The sequence below is a fragment of the Mya arenaria genome, chromosome 7, assembly GCF_026914265.1.
Source record: "Mya arenaria isolate MELC-2E11 chromosome 7, ASM2691426v1".
NCBI classification, from domain to species: Eukaryota; Metazoa; Mollusca; class Bivalvia; order Myida; family Myidae; genus Mya; species Mya arenaria.
In genome coordinates this window covers 9,137,764-9,157,501 of record NC_069128.1, presented here as the reverse complement: position 1 = coordinate 9,157,501, position 19,738 = coordinate 9,137,764, and the positions used below count along the sequence as shown (strand labels likewise).

The following is a 19,738-nucleotide window of genomic DNA, read 5'->3' as shown; positions in this document are numbered from 1 at the left end:
GAATACTAAATTGCATAGATTATCATTCGTATTACGTGTAAACTATTGTAAAAATACAAACATATAAAACTTACTTAAGTGCGCGTATGGTTTTGTGTGTGATAAAAAAGCATAAAGTTATTACGCCTTATTTAGAAATGACTACATATGTATGTGGCGATTTGTACTCAATGTATATATGAGAAAATAAATACCATAAAACTTACCTAATACATTAAACTCTCCAATTATCAGCACTTAAAATAGCCACAGTGTGTAGTTGATTTATTATATTTATTTTAAATTCTTATTAAATCAAATATGAATCAGCTTATTACCCATACGTAATACCTAAAGTATACGGAAGTGAGCTAGGTCTCAAACAAGTCGAGGATCTTCGTTCATATAATGCATGAACGACATTCTATATCCAGGTATATATCTTAGGTATATCCAATTTAATTTAAATAAATTTAATAGCTTTAAAGGTGGTGGTTAACCAGCAGATGCATAGCACATGGAATATTAAGTAAGAATGACAAATAGATCTGTCATATTTGACAATATAATTGTACAAAATTACTCATTCGATGCAGGCAATGGGCAAAGGGTGTACTTTTTATTTTAGAAATATAAATAAATATAATTGCTTTATGGCCGACTGAACAGAGTTCCTTTATTGCAGTATGTACATTATAAGATCTGTAAAAGGGATATATCCTGAGATATAGGTAATTTTCATCTACCCCAGATTATAAGTATCTTCCATGGCCGCTCGTGTAAGATGGATTCATCCCAACCTGAGCGTAGGGTGTTTTGTGGAAACGAGGTTTACCAAGTTTCCGCAGAACATCCTGTGCGAGGGTCGGGATGAACCTCTCTTACACGAGTGGCTATGGAGAAGCTTTTTCTCCCACCTCAGTTAAACAAAATGAAGTTAAAATGTACTTTTTTGCTGGAACTCTTTTGTGCATAGTGAAAATAAATGTGTATAGATGTGTGATAATTTGTTGTTGACTGTCATGGATATCAGCGCAGTGATTCAGATTATGTAAATAATCAAATCGTTCTTTAAATAGTTCTGAGGAGAGTGCAGCATTATTTCTTGAAAGGAGCTGTAAAACCTTTTTATGGTAAAATTTGAAGCGAGAAATAATTAATAAGCTTTCATGATATTGCACTGAGACAAGGTTTCTTCAATGCTACAGACAACAGTCTTCAACAAGGGAGGTAATTACAATGTGATGACCATTAAAAAGGAGTTTGATATGGGCGTTTTATCTTTGCCTGTGGGCAAGATAAGAATTTCTAGCAATTGGTTAAATTTTTGGATCTACTTATCTGAGTTGGGGGAAAAGTAGATTGAAACATTTGACCATGCTGGAAATCCTTATCTTGCCCACGGGCAAATATAAAAAAGTATCAATATGTAAAAAATAAATCAATAACATTTTTACTTTATTTTGTTTAACTGAGGTGGGAGAAAAAAACAACATCTACCATGGTGGCTTGTGTATAACAGGTTCATCCCAATCCTCAAGCAGGGTTTTCTGCTGAAACTTGGTTAACCTGACATTGCCCTGAATGTTACACTCTCAGCAATGGAAGATTCATTTATTCTTCTATTTATCTCATGAAAACAGTACATTATCATGTAACTAAACACAGTCATGATTAGTTCCATGATCATTCATAATTGCAGCATACTTTGTAAGGCCATGAATGATATAATCTATTTGTAAATTAACCTATTTGACATTCATTGGCAATAAACTGTATCAGATCTATTGATTAATGAAAAGATATCTGGATAAATCAGCTACTGTACAAGGGTCTTATATACTTGTATCAGAGATGGGTGAAATACAGCTAATCCATGAGTCTGTCCTCTTTCCTTACAGTAATAACAGGGATAATATTTGCCTTTAAAGGGGCTAGACACCAGATGGTCCAAAAATTGGCAATTACAGTATTTCCCCTAAACAAGCCTAGAATTGTCAAAGCGAGCTAGTAGGAGGCCCATAATACATCATTTTACATGATTAAAGAAAAAAAAAACAACAATCATGTTGCTGTCTCATCTGTCAGAGTTTCCCTGTTCAAAAATAGCAGATAATGGTTTCCCAGTTTAAATCATATCTGTTTATGAGAACAGATAAATATACTGACGCTATTTTTAAACTTACTGGGATTAACATGGTAGACAACAGCTGTAAATTTGTAATTGGAAAAATGTGCAAAAACTGTAAACAATGATATCTGGGTAAATCAGCTACTGTACATGTCAAGGTCCTCATATACTTGTACTAGTGATGGATGAACTACAGCTAATCCTCAATCCATGTAACAATACGGATATATCCCTTTAATTGAATGTTTTAATTTTATATTCCAACTTGAAACTTTTCTTATTAACCTATTGTGGTTTTAAGCATTTTATTTTAGGCGATTTCTTTGTTATTAAATTTCTTTTTAATACCTATATATATACTTTATGATAATTCTGACAAAAACCATGCCCTTATCCATGGATGATTGAGGATTTGAGGTTATACTGAGTGGGCAGGGCGCTCTAAGGCACATCTTAAGGTAGGTGCCCAATATATACCCAAGAATCCCATAAAATTATGCTACCAACATGGTTTAGAATGTGGGGGTTCATGGCCAAAAATCAAATTGACTGTTTTAGTATAAAATGATACCCTTTTTTTCTACCTTATTGACATAAAAAGTTTACGTAAAGGGAGATCATGCAGCAGTTAGCCTCCCCCCCCCCCCCGCACCATAATATCTGCTTGCAACAAAAACCATGACATCAAACCTTTAATACCTTTAAATTGGACACCATTATATACCCATGATCCGCTTGCTCTGAACATAGGTATTACTTTCAAATCTGTGACAGGCTTTAGCATCCTAACTCCTATAATTTCATTGTTAAAATGTATCATTAAACTGTCCGATGTATCGGTTAACATGAAAAGAGCGGACATTTAAATCTAAGTACAATCAAATATAAAATGAACATAACCCCAACATTTAAGGCTGTAAACTTTGTACCGACTCACTCATGTACCTTAAATGTTGTTGTCAAGACATCTTCATACAAAACATGTAATTTTGATTATCATTGTATTGCAGTTAGAAAGAAAGTCAGCAAATGGAAAATTCAATAATACAGTGGGAGTGACACTAATGTGCTATAGTGTTGTTGTATTTTTTATCAAGTTAGGGCTCAGATATTTGGCCCCAGGATTGCCCATGCCAAACATTTTTGTGTTTATGAATTCATGTTTTCTGAAAGGAACCAACCTTAAAAGTCCTTTTTATAATCTCTCTGTTAATTTTTTACAGCATTGTTATTAAATTCTTGGAAAAAGGGACTTGGTTAAATGGGAATTCCAAATTGAATACAAAACAACCCATTTTTCTCATTTCAAAAAAGGCCCTAAGATCCATTTCCCATACTGTCGGGATAAAAAAATTGAGTTCCAGGTTCCAGCTCAAACCAGGAACACTTTTGGCCTCTCACCACATTACACAAGAATATGTGAGCCCTAAATCTATCAGGCACATTTCCTTTTACACAAGGAAACAGATTTCATCTTAAAGCTTATAGCTGTCTTGACAATAAATATTAAATTATGAACTAAAATGGACAGGTTGAAATGTATCACCACTTGTATGCTGTCAGCTGTATGCTATATAGTATGATTAAAAAAGATTAAAGCAAAAAACATACCATCAGCAGATTCGTTCAGCTTTGATTTCCGCATAGAGCTTTTGTCTTTCCGTCGTTTACGTCCACCGTCACTAGCCACCGAAGACGACGTAACGCTCTGATCGCTGTCTGACACCCTTGGGCCTTCCTCTCCGCGAGATATAAACCTCCGACGGTCTGACATTTCAGATGTGTCGGAGGTAACGCCACTTGCAATTTCCGAATGGCTCAGTTCTGACACACTATCTAACGCCTCCTGTTGAATAGGATCGCTGTAAAAAAATTCCGAAACTGAAGCCGAATCTCTCCATCTTCCAGACTGGTTTTTATTTTGCTCTGCTAATCGAGTAGATTCAATAAAACCAGTCTGATCTGAATCACCTGAATGCTTGTCTGCCTTTTCAAGCTCCTCAGAGACTGGTTTTCCAGTCTGATCTACATCATCTGGATGGTTGGCTCGTGTATGATAACCACCTGCTGTTGCTGCTGTTGCAGATGAAGAGGATGATGATGAAGATTTACGCTGTATATTGAAGCTTTCATTGTGCTCATCAGATCTGAAAAGAGACAAAAACATAAATGAATATTTTAGCATTTATTTGACACTTAAAGAATTTTGACACTTACAGAATTATTAATGTTTTTAAAAGTACAAAAAGAAAATGAAAATCCAGAAACTGAATTAAAGGATAATTATACAAAATTAATTAAACATTTTTTTAACATATTAGAAACAAAACACAAACATAATTATATAGATGATTGTGACAAAATTCAACCAAAGAAGAAAATAAGGTTAAAACTGTTGTTTTTTTTAAGCTTCAAAGGACGTTTTAGTTGATTGAAATCTGATAACTATTGTCAATATAAATATTGTCACAATTTCCTAAAGCTCAGCTTGACATACTTGATATTACTTTTACATGATTCATAAAGGGGATTCACACACAGGTAAAAATCAATGTTGAGAGTTTGATTTTCTTAAATTTATATATGTTTTATAAACTTAATACAAATTTGAAGTAGAGTTTTGGGCTGTCGTTTTTTATTGTTTAATAGTGTGTTTTTTTCCCTTCTTTATTCTTTCATGATATACTCTTTCAATGCTAATTATTGTGCGTACACAAATTTAATATAATATTACACAATACTTGGCATGCAACACAGTCCCTTTAAAAAGCCCTAAAGGTTGTCAGGTCTGTAAGCGCATTAAAGAGTGTTCTTTGATTTAAAAAGAAAATTGAAAATCTCGCCAGGGTGTAGTGAATGAAAAATAAGCCATGTTTTATGCAAATATATTCAAAACTCAGGGTACAAAACTATCATCGGTGATTAAAATTAATCTTCAAATGAATTAAGCATAAAAAATGCAACAAATCTATATATGTAATGTACAAAAGGTAGCAACAGAAAAAAATAAACAATATTAAGCATAAGATATATGCCGCTATTGTTAAAAATTATCTATTTTTAATATTATTATTAAATGTTTTGAAAAAATTGTTACTTAACCAACCAAGGGGGAGAAATCTTCCTTTGAAATTTACTTTCTTTTATAACTTTGTTCAATGAAATTGTCTCCCTTTCAAAATAAGACTTTTAGGCCTAAATGTATATTCTTATTATTCTTTCATTTCAAAAACAATTTAGTATAAAACAACATCAAATACATACATCTTATTCCCTACACCATAAAATTATATAAAAGCCAAGATTTTAATCCTTAATATTAAAACGTAACACTAAAAGTTTCAAATCCTAACGTCACTATAAAATTATCACAAAAACCTTTTTCAATGACATCTTGTACTCAGGGTACGAAGGTAATTTAACGTCCCACTTACTCACCATAGGATGTAGTTTAAGCATTAAAAATGTATCAATTTTCTCTTCATTTCACCTTCAGTAAATTTGAAAAGTATGCACTCTCTGTGTGTCAGGGTTTGAAAATCGCACGAATACAATCTTAGGGTGACTGTATGATATTAACCGAAAAAGGAGTTTAGCTCTGAACATAGTTTTTCTTTTATTATTATGATTTAAACATCTCATACAGTTAAGAGAAGACATTAAAATGATACTCGTATTTCAAATCAATACATAATAATTTATAAACAAAAATAAATTTTGAGTAATAAACCTTTAACAACTATTTCAATAATGCATTTATTGAAAATATTAAAAACTGATAGCAAGATTGTAACTGTGTATTTAGCAGCTGAAAATGCACGAATAGTAAATGACTGGTGGGTCCTTAAATATTTACAATGATCAACTATCATATTATAAGGTAGAAATACTGTTTTCAGCACCTTTCTTTCAAACTAAACGTGGTATCCTTCGTAAGAATCATTGTTTTTGATATTTATTCATCCCTTTTGGTAAATTAAAACAATTGTATTAATTGTGGTACTGCTTACTTCAGGGAGTAAGAGTGCATTTTAATAAAAAAAAATATGCTTAAATAAAGAGATGAAAAGGGTTACTTACATTAGTTACATGAATGATAAACAATCCATGACAATTTAATTATAATTTACAATTATTTTTTACCAACAAAGACAATGACCAGTGTCAACTCAAATTTTATTATGAAGAAGGGCCCAAAATACCTCAAAGTCAGCAAACTATGGCCGAGTATCATGTACAACCTTTATTAAAGGCTGCTCTAATTGAATTCTTTATTGACTCGGCTCAAATAAATTAACTCTGTAAGCCAATGTTTACAAACAGTATGGCTATCTGACAAACTTTTGACCTCTCGGTCACAAACTTAACTCACCATTGATTTCCATAAACTGCTTACCTATATATCACCTTAATTCAGTTCACTATTCTTTAATACTTAAAGGGACATGTTTACATTTCATAGAGAAGGAAAATTGAATAAAAAAGTTTAGATGAAACTTGGTAAACATGATTGCTTTTTAATTTCAATGATTAAACATCATTAAAATTTGAAATCAGAGATCAAGTAATTATAATTACTGAAAAATGTGACAAGAAAATTACTCTATTTTCTACCAGACATTGAATATTGTATTAATACCGTATTATATCATGCATAGGACGCACTTTTTTACCCCCAATTCTCGTCTTAAAAATTGCCTGCGTCCTTTCTATGCTATTAGAATTTCATCTGTTTTTTTCCAAGTCCATTTCAGGTCGAAAATATCGGACCGGGGAAGAACGCGGTAATAGTAAGTATCTGTACTGCGTCACCGAAGAGAACAACTGACATAGGTAAAATCATGCAAGTTAACACCCGCAGAAATATATTGAATGTTTACTTTAAAATGATTTATTGAGAAATAAATTGAAAACAAACATGAGTGTTTGCTTTTTTATAAAAGGGACGCTACTCACAAAAACTCGATGTGAGTCAGCACTTTAACTGGATTGAGTTATAACGGCAACGGAAAATCGGGAAACGAGGTAAATATCAATTAATTGTGTTCATGATTTTAATGTTTCGATATTTTACAAAACATTTTGGTTGTATGTTACTGTTTTAAAAAATTAATAAAGGAATGTGCATAATGCAAAGTAGCATTATTGTCACTATCAAATCTTTTCAAATGTGCGAATGTGTGAAAAACACCCGCTGTCTGTCATTAGAAAAACATCAATAGAACAAACTATTGCGATGGTAATTCCGTATGGTTGTTTGTTCGCACTTAACCCGATGTGCCTTCCGCTGGCAAGGCTAATTACCGACATGCATTAATTATGCCAACATGCTTTAATCCGTGCAGCGACAAGCCTTATCAAAACAATCAATAGTTTTGACAATACACAGTTTTGTTGCGATTGCAACGGTTGCAACGGTTGACTGTCATTAAGAAGGCATGTCGGGACTATTGCAACGGTTGCAACGGTTGACTGTCAGTCGGGACTATTACGGCATTTGTATAAGTCTTATAATATGCGTGAATGTTCTCAAAATATCAAGACATATATCATTGTTGTGTATGCTAAATTACGACGATAATTATCGAAATACACAAGACAGTTATCGAAATATGCCTTATATACAATTTTTTGGTTGTCTTTTACTTCAATATATGTTATAAATTCTTTACCAACCTCAATTTTTCGGCTCCGATTTTGACATTTTTCCGCTGCGTCCTATCTTTAATATTAAGGGTTTTTACCCGTTTTCTCAACTATTTTTATGCCTGCGTCCTATCTATGCTAGCGTCCTATACATGATATAATACGGTAGTTTAGCCTTCGTTTCATAAAACTGTGGAAATTAGTATTTTAAGGGGACATAGCCCAGTCAGGAATGGGCAGATCTGGCTGGGTTTTTTTTAGACTTATAAGTCCGTTTCTGACTACTGTTTTAAGTTTGGTGAAAATCAGACAAAAATGGAAACGCTATTCTGTTCACAAGCCGTAAAACAGCAATTTTGACAATTTCAAGGGCCTTAATGTAGTCATGCATTAGCAGATCTGACATGGATATCTAACTTCTATATAAGTTTGATTGACAATCAAGCAAAATTGAAGACTTTATCCCATTCACAAGCAATTGTTTACAGACGCACAGGTGAAGGACACCACGCCATAGTATAAGCTTTTATCGCTTTTGGCCAGTAGAACTAAATTTTAAATTTGATCAAAGTTTAAAAAAAGGTTCCCTAAATAAAATATGTGAGCATCAGTGAGCCCCTTAAACTTGATACTATTTTTGACATATTTTAATTTAATTTAGCTTAATGATATATAGCAGCAGTAAAAAAAAAATTCGCAACTTTGCAAATTAAAAGTACAAAAAATAGACTTTTAATAGCATTAAGGCTTAAAATATTTAACTTCAAATGAACATTGGATCAATAACTTAATGTCTGGGCAATAATTTTTTAAAAGTATTTATTATGATGGGTTACGACTTCGACAGTCCATGTAGACAGATATATATTCTATATCTTTGAATTGTAATATTATTTTGATAAAAGCAACACTTAAACCAAGAACAGATTTGCATTAATATTTATTGCAAAAGTTTAAAAAAAAAAAACACTTTATTTTAAAATGCTTGAAAAGGTTGAACATCGTGGATGTATATGTCTTAAAGCTGCGGCACTCTCAAAGATTGGCGGTTTTGACAGCTTTTTTATTTTTTGTCTTGAAATGTGCCATTTTTTGCGCAAATGACTGCAACCAGTAACATTAGACTGCTAAAGAAAAATCAGAATGCAGTTTTTCATATTAATGTTCGAGAATTGGCGCATTCCAAGACAAAAAATATAAAAAATGTCAAGATTGTCAAAACAGTCAATCTGTGAGACCGCAGCTTTAGGTTTAAGACTTATTATGGAAAAAGAATGTGAAGTGATCGAAAATTCCTTAGAGATGAAAAAACACACAAGTTCTAATTTAATCTAGTTTGTGTCTGCAACATCTTTTATTTTGTTTACAGCATGCACCAATCACCTGTTCAATGTTAATTATTGGATGCAGAAGACAATTTTCCTCCTGCCAATTATTACATGCAATTAGCTTCATGTTTTTCTAATTTCTTCAATCTGCACTATGAAAATAAATCTTCCAAATGAACATTCAGTAAAAACAACATGATTGGCACGTGTCACGCAAAGCAATAGAATTAAATTTAATGAAATGCTGTAATTACAATTATGTAATATAGCTTGCTTTATCATTGAAGGGAGACAAATCTTATTCAAAACAAAGGACTATAAACAAAGGGAGACCACTCTCATTATTTTTTACAAACAAAGGGAAACAACTCTGTTAAAAATACACAATTACAGTGCAAAGGGAAACAACTCTGTTTAGCACATTAGCATCTGGAATAAACCTGAATAACTGTTACAATTACAATATTTATAATACATATTTTGATTATTTTAAATTTAGCAAGATGTATACAGCCACAAATAAAAAATATATTAAGCAGCTAGCTTATTCCACATTTGAACTTTGTTAATACAACACAATACACAAAACATATGAATGAGTGAAAATGGCTGAAAAAATGGTGAATTACCTGTCAACAATTATATATCCAAGGAACCATTGGACAAGTATTCCAAAGGTATATTTCCAGATGATTTGTAGAAATTGCACAAAGTCAGCCATTTTGACTAATGGCTTGAACACTTAGCTTTTTTTGAAAAGCTGTAAAGTTGTATCAGCTGTTTTTGAAAAGCTGTATCAAAAAATTCATTGTCTTCTTACATTTTTTTTTCTTTTTAATTCAACAAGATTGTATGTTCCGCACAAGAGACATATTGCCTATAATTGTTTACCGTTTATATGATACATACCATATATATCTTGTTTAAATATTATACTTCATTTTCAAGTCGAAATCACTTCAAAATTATTTAAAATACTATTTTCCAATCATCGATAACAAGGCACATTTAGTTAACTTTTGAAGAGATTTACAAAACTGCTTAAGATACACATCTCTGAGAGGTTGCAGATCCTATATCTTATATTTTATAAATTATGGCTTTCTAAAAATAGAGAAAATGAATTATTCACCACCTACTACCTAACAATGAACTACTTATACATAAAAAACATCAATACTTCCAAATTTTACTCGAAACCATTAACTTTGATAGATGTACCTTAATCACACAAAACCATTCAAAACTTATAATCCTTGTATAGGGAGAGATAAATATCCAAGTTCCATATTATTTTCACAGTATTTTGTGAATTTCTTCGGTTTCTGACATTGTTTTCCACAGAATCTACCTTGATTCATAGAAAGTCTGGTATAAACAATTTCTATTTCCATAGGAACATTACTGATCCAGATGATTATAGATGTATATATGGCCAAGAATAACATCCATTCCTTTAATCATAAATCTTTTTTTTGATTTTTTACCATTTTAATTTGGAACCAAATATTTAGATTCAACTCATTCAGATTCATTTTCCTCCTTTTTTGATATCAAAATAAAGCAGTTATGTAAAACTAATCAAATTTCACTTTTTACAGTATCCCATGCTTAATCACTTCCATTCTTAGTCATTTTAATTGAAAACTGAAAACTCCCTTTTATTTCTAATTTTATTTTCTAAAATTTAATAAACTCCACTATAAACGAAATGCACAATAACACAAAAGCATTAAACTTATAACAATCATTTCTCTTAACAATAAAGATATTACTTTCATTATATCTCTCATTCCTATCCATGTATGCTATTGTATCATAACCAAAATAAACATCATTAGTATACCATACACACTTTCGGAACACATTGCCAATATATACTTAGTAACCGATGATGTCTGTTCGGAAAAAGTTATAACAGCATATTCCAGACTGAGCCCTAAATCGCATTAAGTCCTAGCATAAACTCCAGCTTGCTAAACCATTATTGCGTTCATATCAAAATAAGTCGAAGCATGGTTGTTATAATCAACTGATAGCGACTTGTATATACTGTCGAAACAGGCATTGCACATTTTTTTGTGAACGAAACATAAAACATATATATCGCGGTCGTATTTGCCAAATATTTACCTATTGATCTTGCAACAGGTAATGAACTTCCAAATTGTTTGGCAGATAAAACAAAACAATTACGAACACTGTTTGTAAGATGTTTATAATTCTTTCTGCTCGCGTCTTTTTTCAATTAATGATAATATCCCTACAACCAATACCAAATTCAGTTATTCACGTTAAAATAAGACATTGCTTATAAAACTTCATTGTTTCTAAACATAATAAGTATCATTGTTACATGGAAAAAAACCTACTTATTCAATTTAAATTTACAATATATTATAGAATGCATTATCTACTAATGATTTTGTTGCATAATTTTCATCATTAAGAATTTATAAATAAGCACTTTAAAAGAAAAATGTTCATAAAAATTCATCAAAATGATCAAACAATGAATTCGTTATTGACTTTTATTATTCATTAATTATCCCAAAAATGTTATCTAAAATAACATAAATGACACACGTAGATATATACAATATATTTCCACAGCAGTTAAGCCACAGTTAAACCACAGACCCCCACAAGTAAAACAAAATATAGGCAGTAATTCCTAAAGTTTGTTAACACAGCCGTTGTTCAAAATCCTTTATTCGCACACTTAAAAAGTTCACAATGAGGTCTGAAAAACTTTTGAGTTGCAATTAATAGAAACATTCCTTACGAAAAGGCCCACTAATCCATTGAAAAATATAATCTGGACTAGTTATTTGCTACAAATCCCACCATTATTCATACTTGACATGTAAACATTTGGATAAATTAGACCATATTCGACTTATTTCAATGTAATTCACATTAAATTGTAACAAGTTTGTTATATTGAAACATTGACAAGCTGGTTATTTAATAAAGGTCAACTGGTACATGATTTATATCGCTATTTCGATACTCTATGAAGTAAATAATTCAATCAAATGTTAAAGCGCATTTCAATATAAGACACTAAAATTACATTTCATTTATTGATATATTGCTTTGTGTAATAAAATAAATAACATAAAAACTCCTGAACACAAAAAATGTTTATAACAGAAAGAGGAAATTAAAATTTCAAAAAAGTAAAAAAGAAATTTATCATTGTCAATATATAAAACAGAAAATGAAAAAAACACATTTAGTTCAGTGTTTCCTACCCAATTCTTAAAAAAACACAAAAAGTATTAACAAAAAATAAGTGAACTATTCAATATAAACTGAGTGACTCTGAGATATTTGTGATTTAAAATCTATACCAAATAAATAACCCAGAAGTTAATTATGACTTCATGGCAAGAGTTATACCAAAATTTGTTGACATTCCTATGCCCGCAGAGGGATGTTCGTTCATAATATGTCACCTTTACACCTTAACTCATTAAAACTCTGATAAGAAAATATGCATCATCACCATCTAGCTGCACTGTCATGCTTACAAGACCTCACTTAATGACAGCCTTAATCCTTTTTAAGTCTGTTAAAGTGATTGCATACTGAAATTGATGGGGTACCGGTAATTCTTTTTTCTCTCTTCTTTTTAAAAAACAAATAAACTTATGTCGGCCACCGATTTAAACAAAAAAATACACATTTCAATTTACTCAAATTCCTTCAATGATAATGTTTGTTTTCCCTTTCGATTTGTTTACAAAAATAGATTAAATTGCATATAAATATACATTAAAAGAACACTTTCGTGATGATCAAAGCTAAAATCGTTCATTTTCAATCTCAACATTTCTATAGCTGGGCTTTCATAATATTGGTAACTAATTTCTCAATGATTAATATAAAACTTTACCTTAAATAAGTAACTATTTCTAATATTAAAAGGTGAATACAATATGGGTGGTATGAATACAAGGGAAGCAACATGTATAGGAAAACTTTATCTATCATTAAACTACAATTATCACAACATTCCGAGTAAAATGGAGCAAATCTTGAACAAACAGTAGAAATAGGTACTCTGCTCTTGAAAATTACCGTTTTTCTGATACCTACACATAGAAAAAATAGACAATTTAAAAGGCTTTCAAACTTTTATCCAAAGAAATATTTATCTTAAAGTATTAAAGTCAGAGTTAGGGGCTTTGTTACACATGTAAGAATGTCCCTTGCAACATGTGTGCCAAGTTTCATATACATATCTTGAAATGTTTTATAGTAATGGGCAAGCTTCTTCAAAGCAAGGTCAACAACGCCACCACCAAGGTCATGGCTACAGGTTGACTTCGTTTCTTCAATAAACAGACCAGCTCAAGAAAAATTGTTAATATTATGCCATTTTTGTTACTTCAGAAATGGATATTTGCAAGAGCAGAGTGTTTCAAAGACTCATGAAAAAGATAAGGGTAAACAGTTAAACAAATCAGGATGGGGTAGACTCTACTACTGATAACTACATGATCTTTGCCTTTCTTTTTTCGAAGCCATACAGAGTGATCCAAGGAATTATAATTCTCAATGGACAGCTGCATCAAATTGTATAAAATTGGTTATTTGTTTCAAATTGGGTATTTCTTTGGTTTGGTTATACTTATTACACTAAATGTTTATTGATTGGTCAATATTTCTCCAATAATAACTGTTGACCAATCAAATTCCACTTATGTGCCAACTACCCAAAAAATTACCTGCGTATAACTTATCCGATTTTACACAATAAACAGCAGAACTCAATTATTGAACACACTGATTTTTCATGTTGTTTTTTTTAAGTGTCTCAGAGCAGCATTTCTGTTCTAAGTTGCATTGAAAACAGAAGCAGTTTTTTGCTTGCAAATGCATGTAAAAAGTTTCAAGTGTAACCGCACCCCTGCTTGTCAAACTTTTCAACCTTTAAAAATAGCTCCTAGCAACAATGGAAATATAACCGGGTATTCCATTTACAAGGACTGTTTAACTGTCTTACTAAGTACTGAGCTAGATTATACAGCGAAACATTACAAATGTCCATCTGTTTAATCCCCACCAGATGATTATTTTTGGAGTTAACTCAGTCACAATACTTATTGGCTCTAAACAGTGTCCTATATATATAAAATACCCGGTTACAGAAAAACAACAACATATCACAATGTTATAAGCATATTGCACTGTAACCCTAGTGTCTGGCTGTGTGTATGAGCACTTACAAGAGTTGTGTCCCATGACCAAGTGGTAGTAGTCGTTTGACCTTGACCTTTCCTACAGGAATGTCCTCTGTGACCTTTGACCTTGGGGCCTCGTCTTCCTCCTCATCTTCGTCTGAATATTCCACCTGTTGGGGAATATTTCACTATTAGTTTAGTTGTGTATGAAATTATTCTTACTTGATGTATCAAAAACTGCCTGATCTATGAAAAATGGATTTATGTAAAATAGATGAAATGATGTCACAAAAGTTGAAGACTGTAATTTTATACTCAACTCCAACTTAAAGGCATACAGTAATACTTTTGTGTACTTAAAGGTGCCTTAAGAAAAAGCCCCATTAGTGAAGTTCCCCCATCGCCCCCCCCCCCCCCCCAACCCCCACCCCTTCACATGTTTAAAATGAACTCCGAACATCTTGTGTAAGAAGTAGACACCAACATAATTACACGTGAACACATCCGCTGGACTTCCTACAGATATGACAAAAGTGTAAATGGTTCATACAATACCTGACTTACATTATTGTTTGCATGCTGTCAACGATAACAAAAATAATAAAATAAGGACACCAAGGTTACCTAAATACCTCAAATATTTTCTTTAGCTAAAATGTTTCTTTCTTTTAACATTATAAATCTATACTTATATATCAAGCAATAAAGTTTATTTTGACTTACCTTAAAATGTGACCGGTCTTCAGACTTGCTTCGCCTGGAATCCACTTTCTTCTTGAACGTTCTCTTGGTCTTATGATGTTCATGCACACTCATAGGCCGAGATTTCTTGTCCAATCCTCTCCCTCTTGGCTGCTCAGGAGGTTCAATGTCACTTAAATAATCCACATTCCTGCTTAAAATATCATCCAGACTAGTATCCATTACACTTCCAGATTTTAATTTAGTCATTGCTTTAGCTTTTTCATTTCTCTCTCTTCTACTCCTTTCATCCCTCTTTTTCACAGGTTTAACTTTCTCAGTCTTTTTGCTCCTTTCTTTATGCTCTTCTTCTTCATATGGTTCTATTGGCTGTGGTTTTATTAAAACCTTTGCTGCGACTGATCTTTTCATCATTTCGAACTTGCTTAGCTCAGGTTCAGTTCTTACTCTTTCTCTTCTTGGCTTAGGTTCATGGTGTTCTGATTTTTCATGCTTATCTTCTTCTTTAGCTAAGTCTTTTTCTTCATGTTTTCTGCTTTCACTATCTTTATCAATACTGTCTTTTCTTTTCATGCTTTCATTGTCATCACTTATTTGCTTCCTAGTTTCAACAGGTTTTTTCATGATCTGCTCAGTGACTTTGGTATCAGATGTTTTTTGATGATAAGGCTTAATTTCACTATGAGTTTCTGCTCTGTCTACAGTCTTAACATATTGAGAAGTGACTGTTTTGGATGATGTTTCAACTTTAGGCCTTTCCTCAACATTTTTCTCCACCACCTTAGTGGAAGTCTTAATTTCAAACACACCAGAGGACTTTTGCCTTTCTGGTTGCTTCTGTTCTGTAGTAGCTATCAACTTTTCCTGTTTAGGAGAGTCTTTCTTAACATCAATTGATGTTAGAGGCATGATGGATGAAGTACTTTCAGTTTTTACTGACATAGCTTTAGGACTTGCAACAGTACTGGTGATAATAGGTAAAGCTTTAGTGGTTGGTGTTACATTTGAACTAGATGTTACTACTATCTTTGCTGGTTCAAATTTTCTGACTGGCGACACTCCTCTAGCAGTTGAAGAAACAACAGTGGATGAGGAGGAAACAATTTTCATAGGTTCAGTGACAGTTTTTGTTGGAGATATTATGCTAGATTGTTTTGGAGATTGTGGCATTTCTGTTTGTTTGCCAGTAGCAGTTAATAAAGATTTCGCCTTGATGTCAAAAGTAAATGGTGTTTCTGACTTGGATTTTACAGGTGACTCAAGAATCCTTTGTTTTTCCAAAGATTGTGATTTATCATCTTTATCAATAGATTTGGGGGATTTCAGCTGTATTGATGATGTATTTGTAGACCTGACAGAATCCACCTTTACACCCAAATCATTTATCTTTTGATCAGGTACAACTGATTGTGTTGCTTCTTTTTCTGACTCAATTATTTTACTTTCTGTTGCTTTTACTTGGCTTTTTGGAGGAACAGTTGTTTCTTTCTTAATGTAACTTGTGCCAAACTCGAAAGGTTTCTGATCATCAGATCTGTATGAAACTTTTCCAAATTTCTGTTCAGATGCTTTCTTTCTCTCAACTCTTGGGGATAATGTTGCTATCTTTCTATCACTTCGTGGCGATGAAGGGGGTTTTGTTACAGTTTTGTCTTCAGTTCTCTTTTTGTCCCTCTCTTCTATTTGATTTTTAGTTTCATCTCTTACTGTGGACACAGTTTGTTTTGCTGTAGTTTTAATTGATTCAGATTCTGATGCAATATTTTCTGTTGGCTCCCTATTTACACCTAGCATGTCCTGCATTGTTGGTTTAGTGTGTTTATATGAGACAGATTTATCCTTTGAGCTTTCTTGCATTGATTTAGATTCTTTCTTCCCAGTATAAACAGTTCCTAATTCAAACCTACTGGGATCCACTACACTTGATTTATCTTCATCTTTAAACCTCGACTTAGCTTTTTCAATGTTTGACTTTATCTTACTACTTTGAATTTGTTTTGCTGTAAGCTGCTCAATATCTTCTCTGGATAATCCAGACTTAACTGAAGAATCACTTTCATAAACAACATCAAATTCCTTTCTTTCGACATCTTTAAAAGAGTCCATCTGTTCAGCTTTTCCAGTACCTAGAACATCTTCAACAGATGGTAATTTTCTTCTTGCTCTAGTTAATGAGTCACTTATAACTCTTTCCACTTCAGGAGCTTTACTTACTTCTTCAGCCATTTTTAATTCTTTAACTTGACTTGCACTTGTTTCAGTGTCTTTCTTTGGTGGTTCTTTTTTAGAAAATACAGTTCCAAATTCAAAGTAACTTTTTCTTTCAGGTTCTTTAGCCTTTGACATTGTACCTTCATCCTTATCACTAAATATCCTCGACTTCAATGCTATACTAGATGCTTCACTACTATCTGAAGCATTTCCATCTCTGGTTTTATCAGTAAATCCATATCTTGGACTTTCACTTGGCTTGTACCTTAAATCAGATCTGTCTCTTGAGGGTGATTCTCTACCCTTATAATGTCCTCCCATAGCTCTTTCAGCAAGTGCAGTTCTACTAGTGTAAGTTCCTTGTGAAACCACATCTCTTTCTAAACTAGAATCAGTTCTGACTGGGGATTGCTCCCTTGAAGATAATGCCTGGTCATGTTGTCCAATTTTCAGATCTCTTATAGCATGTATTTTATCTATAACACTTTCCGGTTTATACCTCTTATCATCTGTATCATATATTTCATTTTCATGTTTATCATGTTTAACTTGAGCACCCAATTCAGCTAATCTCAAACCAGACATTTTTGGAACATCTCTTACATTATGTCCAGAAGCTTCAGAGAAGTCACTACTTGTGTCTTTTTCTTCCTTGTAACTTTTTGACCTTGAAACACTTGAAGCATCAGATTTCTTTTCTGAACCAACTTTCATGCTTTTTGATCTAGCTACTTGAGAGTCTGTGTCCCTACTTGGAGATTTGCTTGATAAAAACAAAGAAGGCAATTCAGATTGTTCACCTGCAAATCTTTTCTGCATGGCTTCCAGCTGCTTTTTTCGATCTTCCTTATACTTGACAATTCTTTCTTGTCTAGACATTTGAGATAATTCTTCAAAGTTTATATTAGCAAGAGGAGTTGAGTTATCTTTAAAATTCTCATCAGGACTTTTCTCTCTAGTTTTATTAGATAAAGCACCTAGTTCAAGAGATTTTGCCTTTGCATATTTCTTATACTTTCTTTCAGTCTTACCCATAACTTTTGCCTTCGGTGTTTCAATAATATCCTCAACCTTTGTTTCCACTTTGTCCACTGTTTCTTGTTTAATCTCAGCAGGTTTACTTACAGCCTGAGGAGCAGGTTTAGCAGTGTAGACTGAACCAAATGGGGATGAATGATCAACTCTTTCAAACTTTTTGGCCATTGAAGAAGGCCTTGAATGTCTTGTGGAACCAAGAAGCATTTCTTCCATCGATGGCACTGATTCACTCTCTGCTTTAGTTTTATGATCCGAAACTTTCTGATCTTTATCTATTTGCTTATCTTTAGATTGATTTTCCAAATGCTCACTATGCTTTTCCTTTCTGCTGTTTCTTTTCTTATTCACAGAGTCATCACTAAAATGTTTTGTGTCCTTATCTTTTTCTGTCTCATCTTTCCTAGCTTCCATAAACTTTGTTTTGTGATCATCAGAAACCAACTTCTGCCTTCCAAGTTTTGTAGACTGCCTGTGCTTCTGGTCATCAAGCTTAGTTTCAATCTCTTTTTCTGTCTCAAACTTCTGAGAAGCACTACTAGCGGATCCATAATGTGACAGTTTGGATTTCTCTGGTTTCTCTTGTTGTTTTTCAACCTTAAACTCAGTGGCGAAAGCCTGAGAGCCAACTTTCTCTGATTTACGTTGCTCAGCTATTCTAGCTCTTGCAGCTCTTAACCGCTCTAGCTTCTGGGCAGCAGGGTCATCTTCACTGCTTTCAGATGGTTTTTCCACAATTGTGGCTGGTGACTGCCCAACACTTGATGGCGTCTTACTCTCTCCGGCTCTCTCGCTTTCCGAAAGTGCATGGCGACGAAGCGCCTGTCGAAAGTTAAAAATCAGGTCATCAGTACTTAAGTCCCCTGATTGTTCATCCCCTGCCGCCCCAGCGATCTTGACCTCAGACTTGCCACCAGGCTGAGATGACCTTGACCCTTGACCTTCTTTGTACGAATCACGTTTCCAAGAGTCTCGCTCGTTCCCCATTCTGCTTGATTGACCTTCAAGAGCTACCTTATCTCTGTGATGATCTTGAAGGCTAGAAGCTGCAGTTGCATCTTCGAAGTTTCCGCTCCGTCGCCATGACGAAAATGGTGCCCGCATTGATGTATCATCATACTGTTTCTCAGCTGATTCTTTGTAACGGTGCTTCAAGGCATTGAAAAGGGACCTGCAAAAAATAGAGGACTTTCAAACAAAGTCAGAAGATTACTTATCTAATCCTTAATACTGATTCCAGATACCTTTTTTTAAGTCAACAACTTCTTAGAAAAGTACCATTTTAACAGACTGTTATAAAATCAACAACTATTTTTTCAGTAAAAATTTTTCATCGAAATTAGTCTTTTGGATGAACAAGCCCAAATTCATATACTACTGCTTGGCATTACATTTTTTAACAAGCCCTGCTGTATAAACCCAGATTTGAGCAAGCCTGGAAAGCATTCAACCAGTGTGGGCTTGTGCTAATATTTGACCAATGTATTAAAGCATTCCTAAGAAATATAGTAAAG

General features: G+C 33.0%; 1 protein-coding gene across 9 annotated transcripts in view; it reads right to left on the bottom strand.

Annotated features, from left to right (window-relative positions):
- LOC128240559 (uncharacterized) overlaps window positions 1-19,738 on the bottom strand; it is a 140,577-nt gene that overhangs the window by 73,830 nt on the left and 47,009 nt on the right. For all 9 annotated transcript variants that reach the window (XM_052957229.1, XM_052957233.1, XM_052957230.1 and 6 more), the window contains 3 exons: window positions 15,000-19,395; window positions 14,322-14,446; window positions 3,722-4,257 (listed from right to left, as the gene is read on the bottom strand). In XM_052957229.1, the coding sequence (XP_052813189.1) occupies window positions 3,722-4,257; window positions 14,322-14,446; window positions 15,000-19,395 (5,057 nt within the window). The remainder of the gene's footprint in view (window positions 1-3,721; window positions 4,258-14,321; window positions 14,447-14,999; window positions 19,396-19,738) is intronic.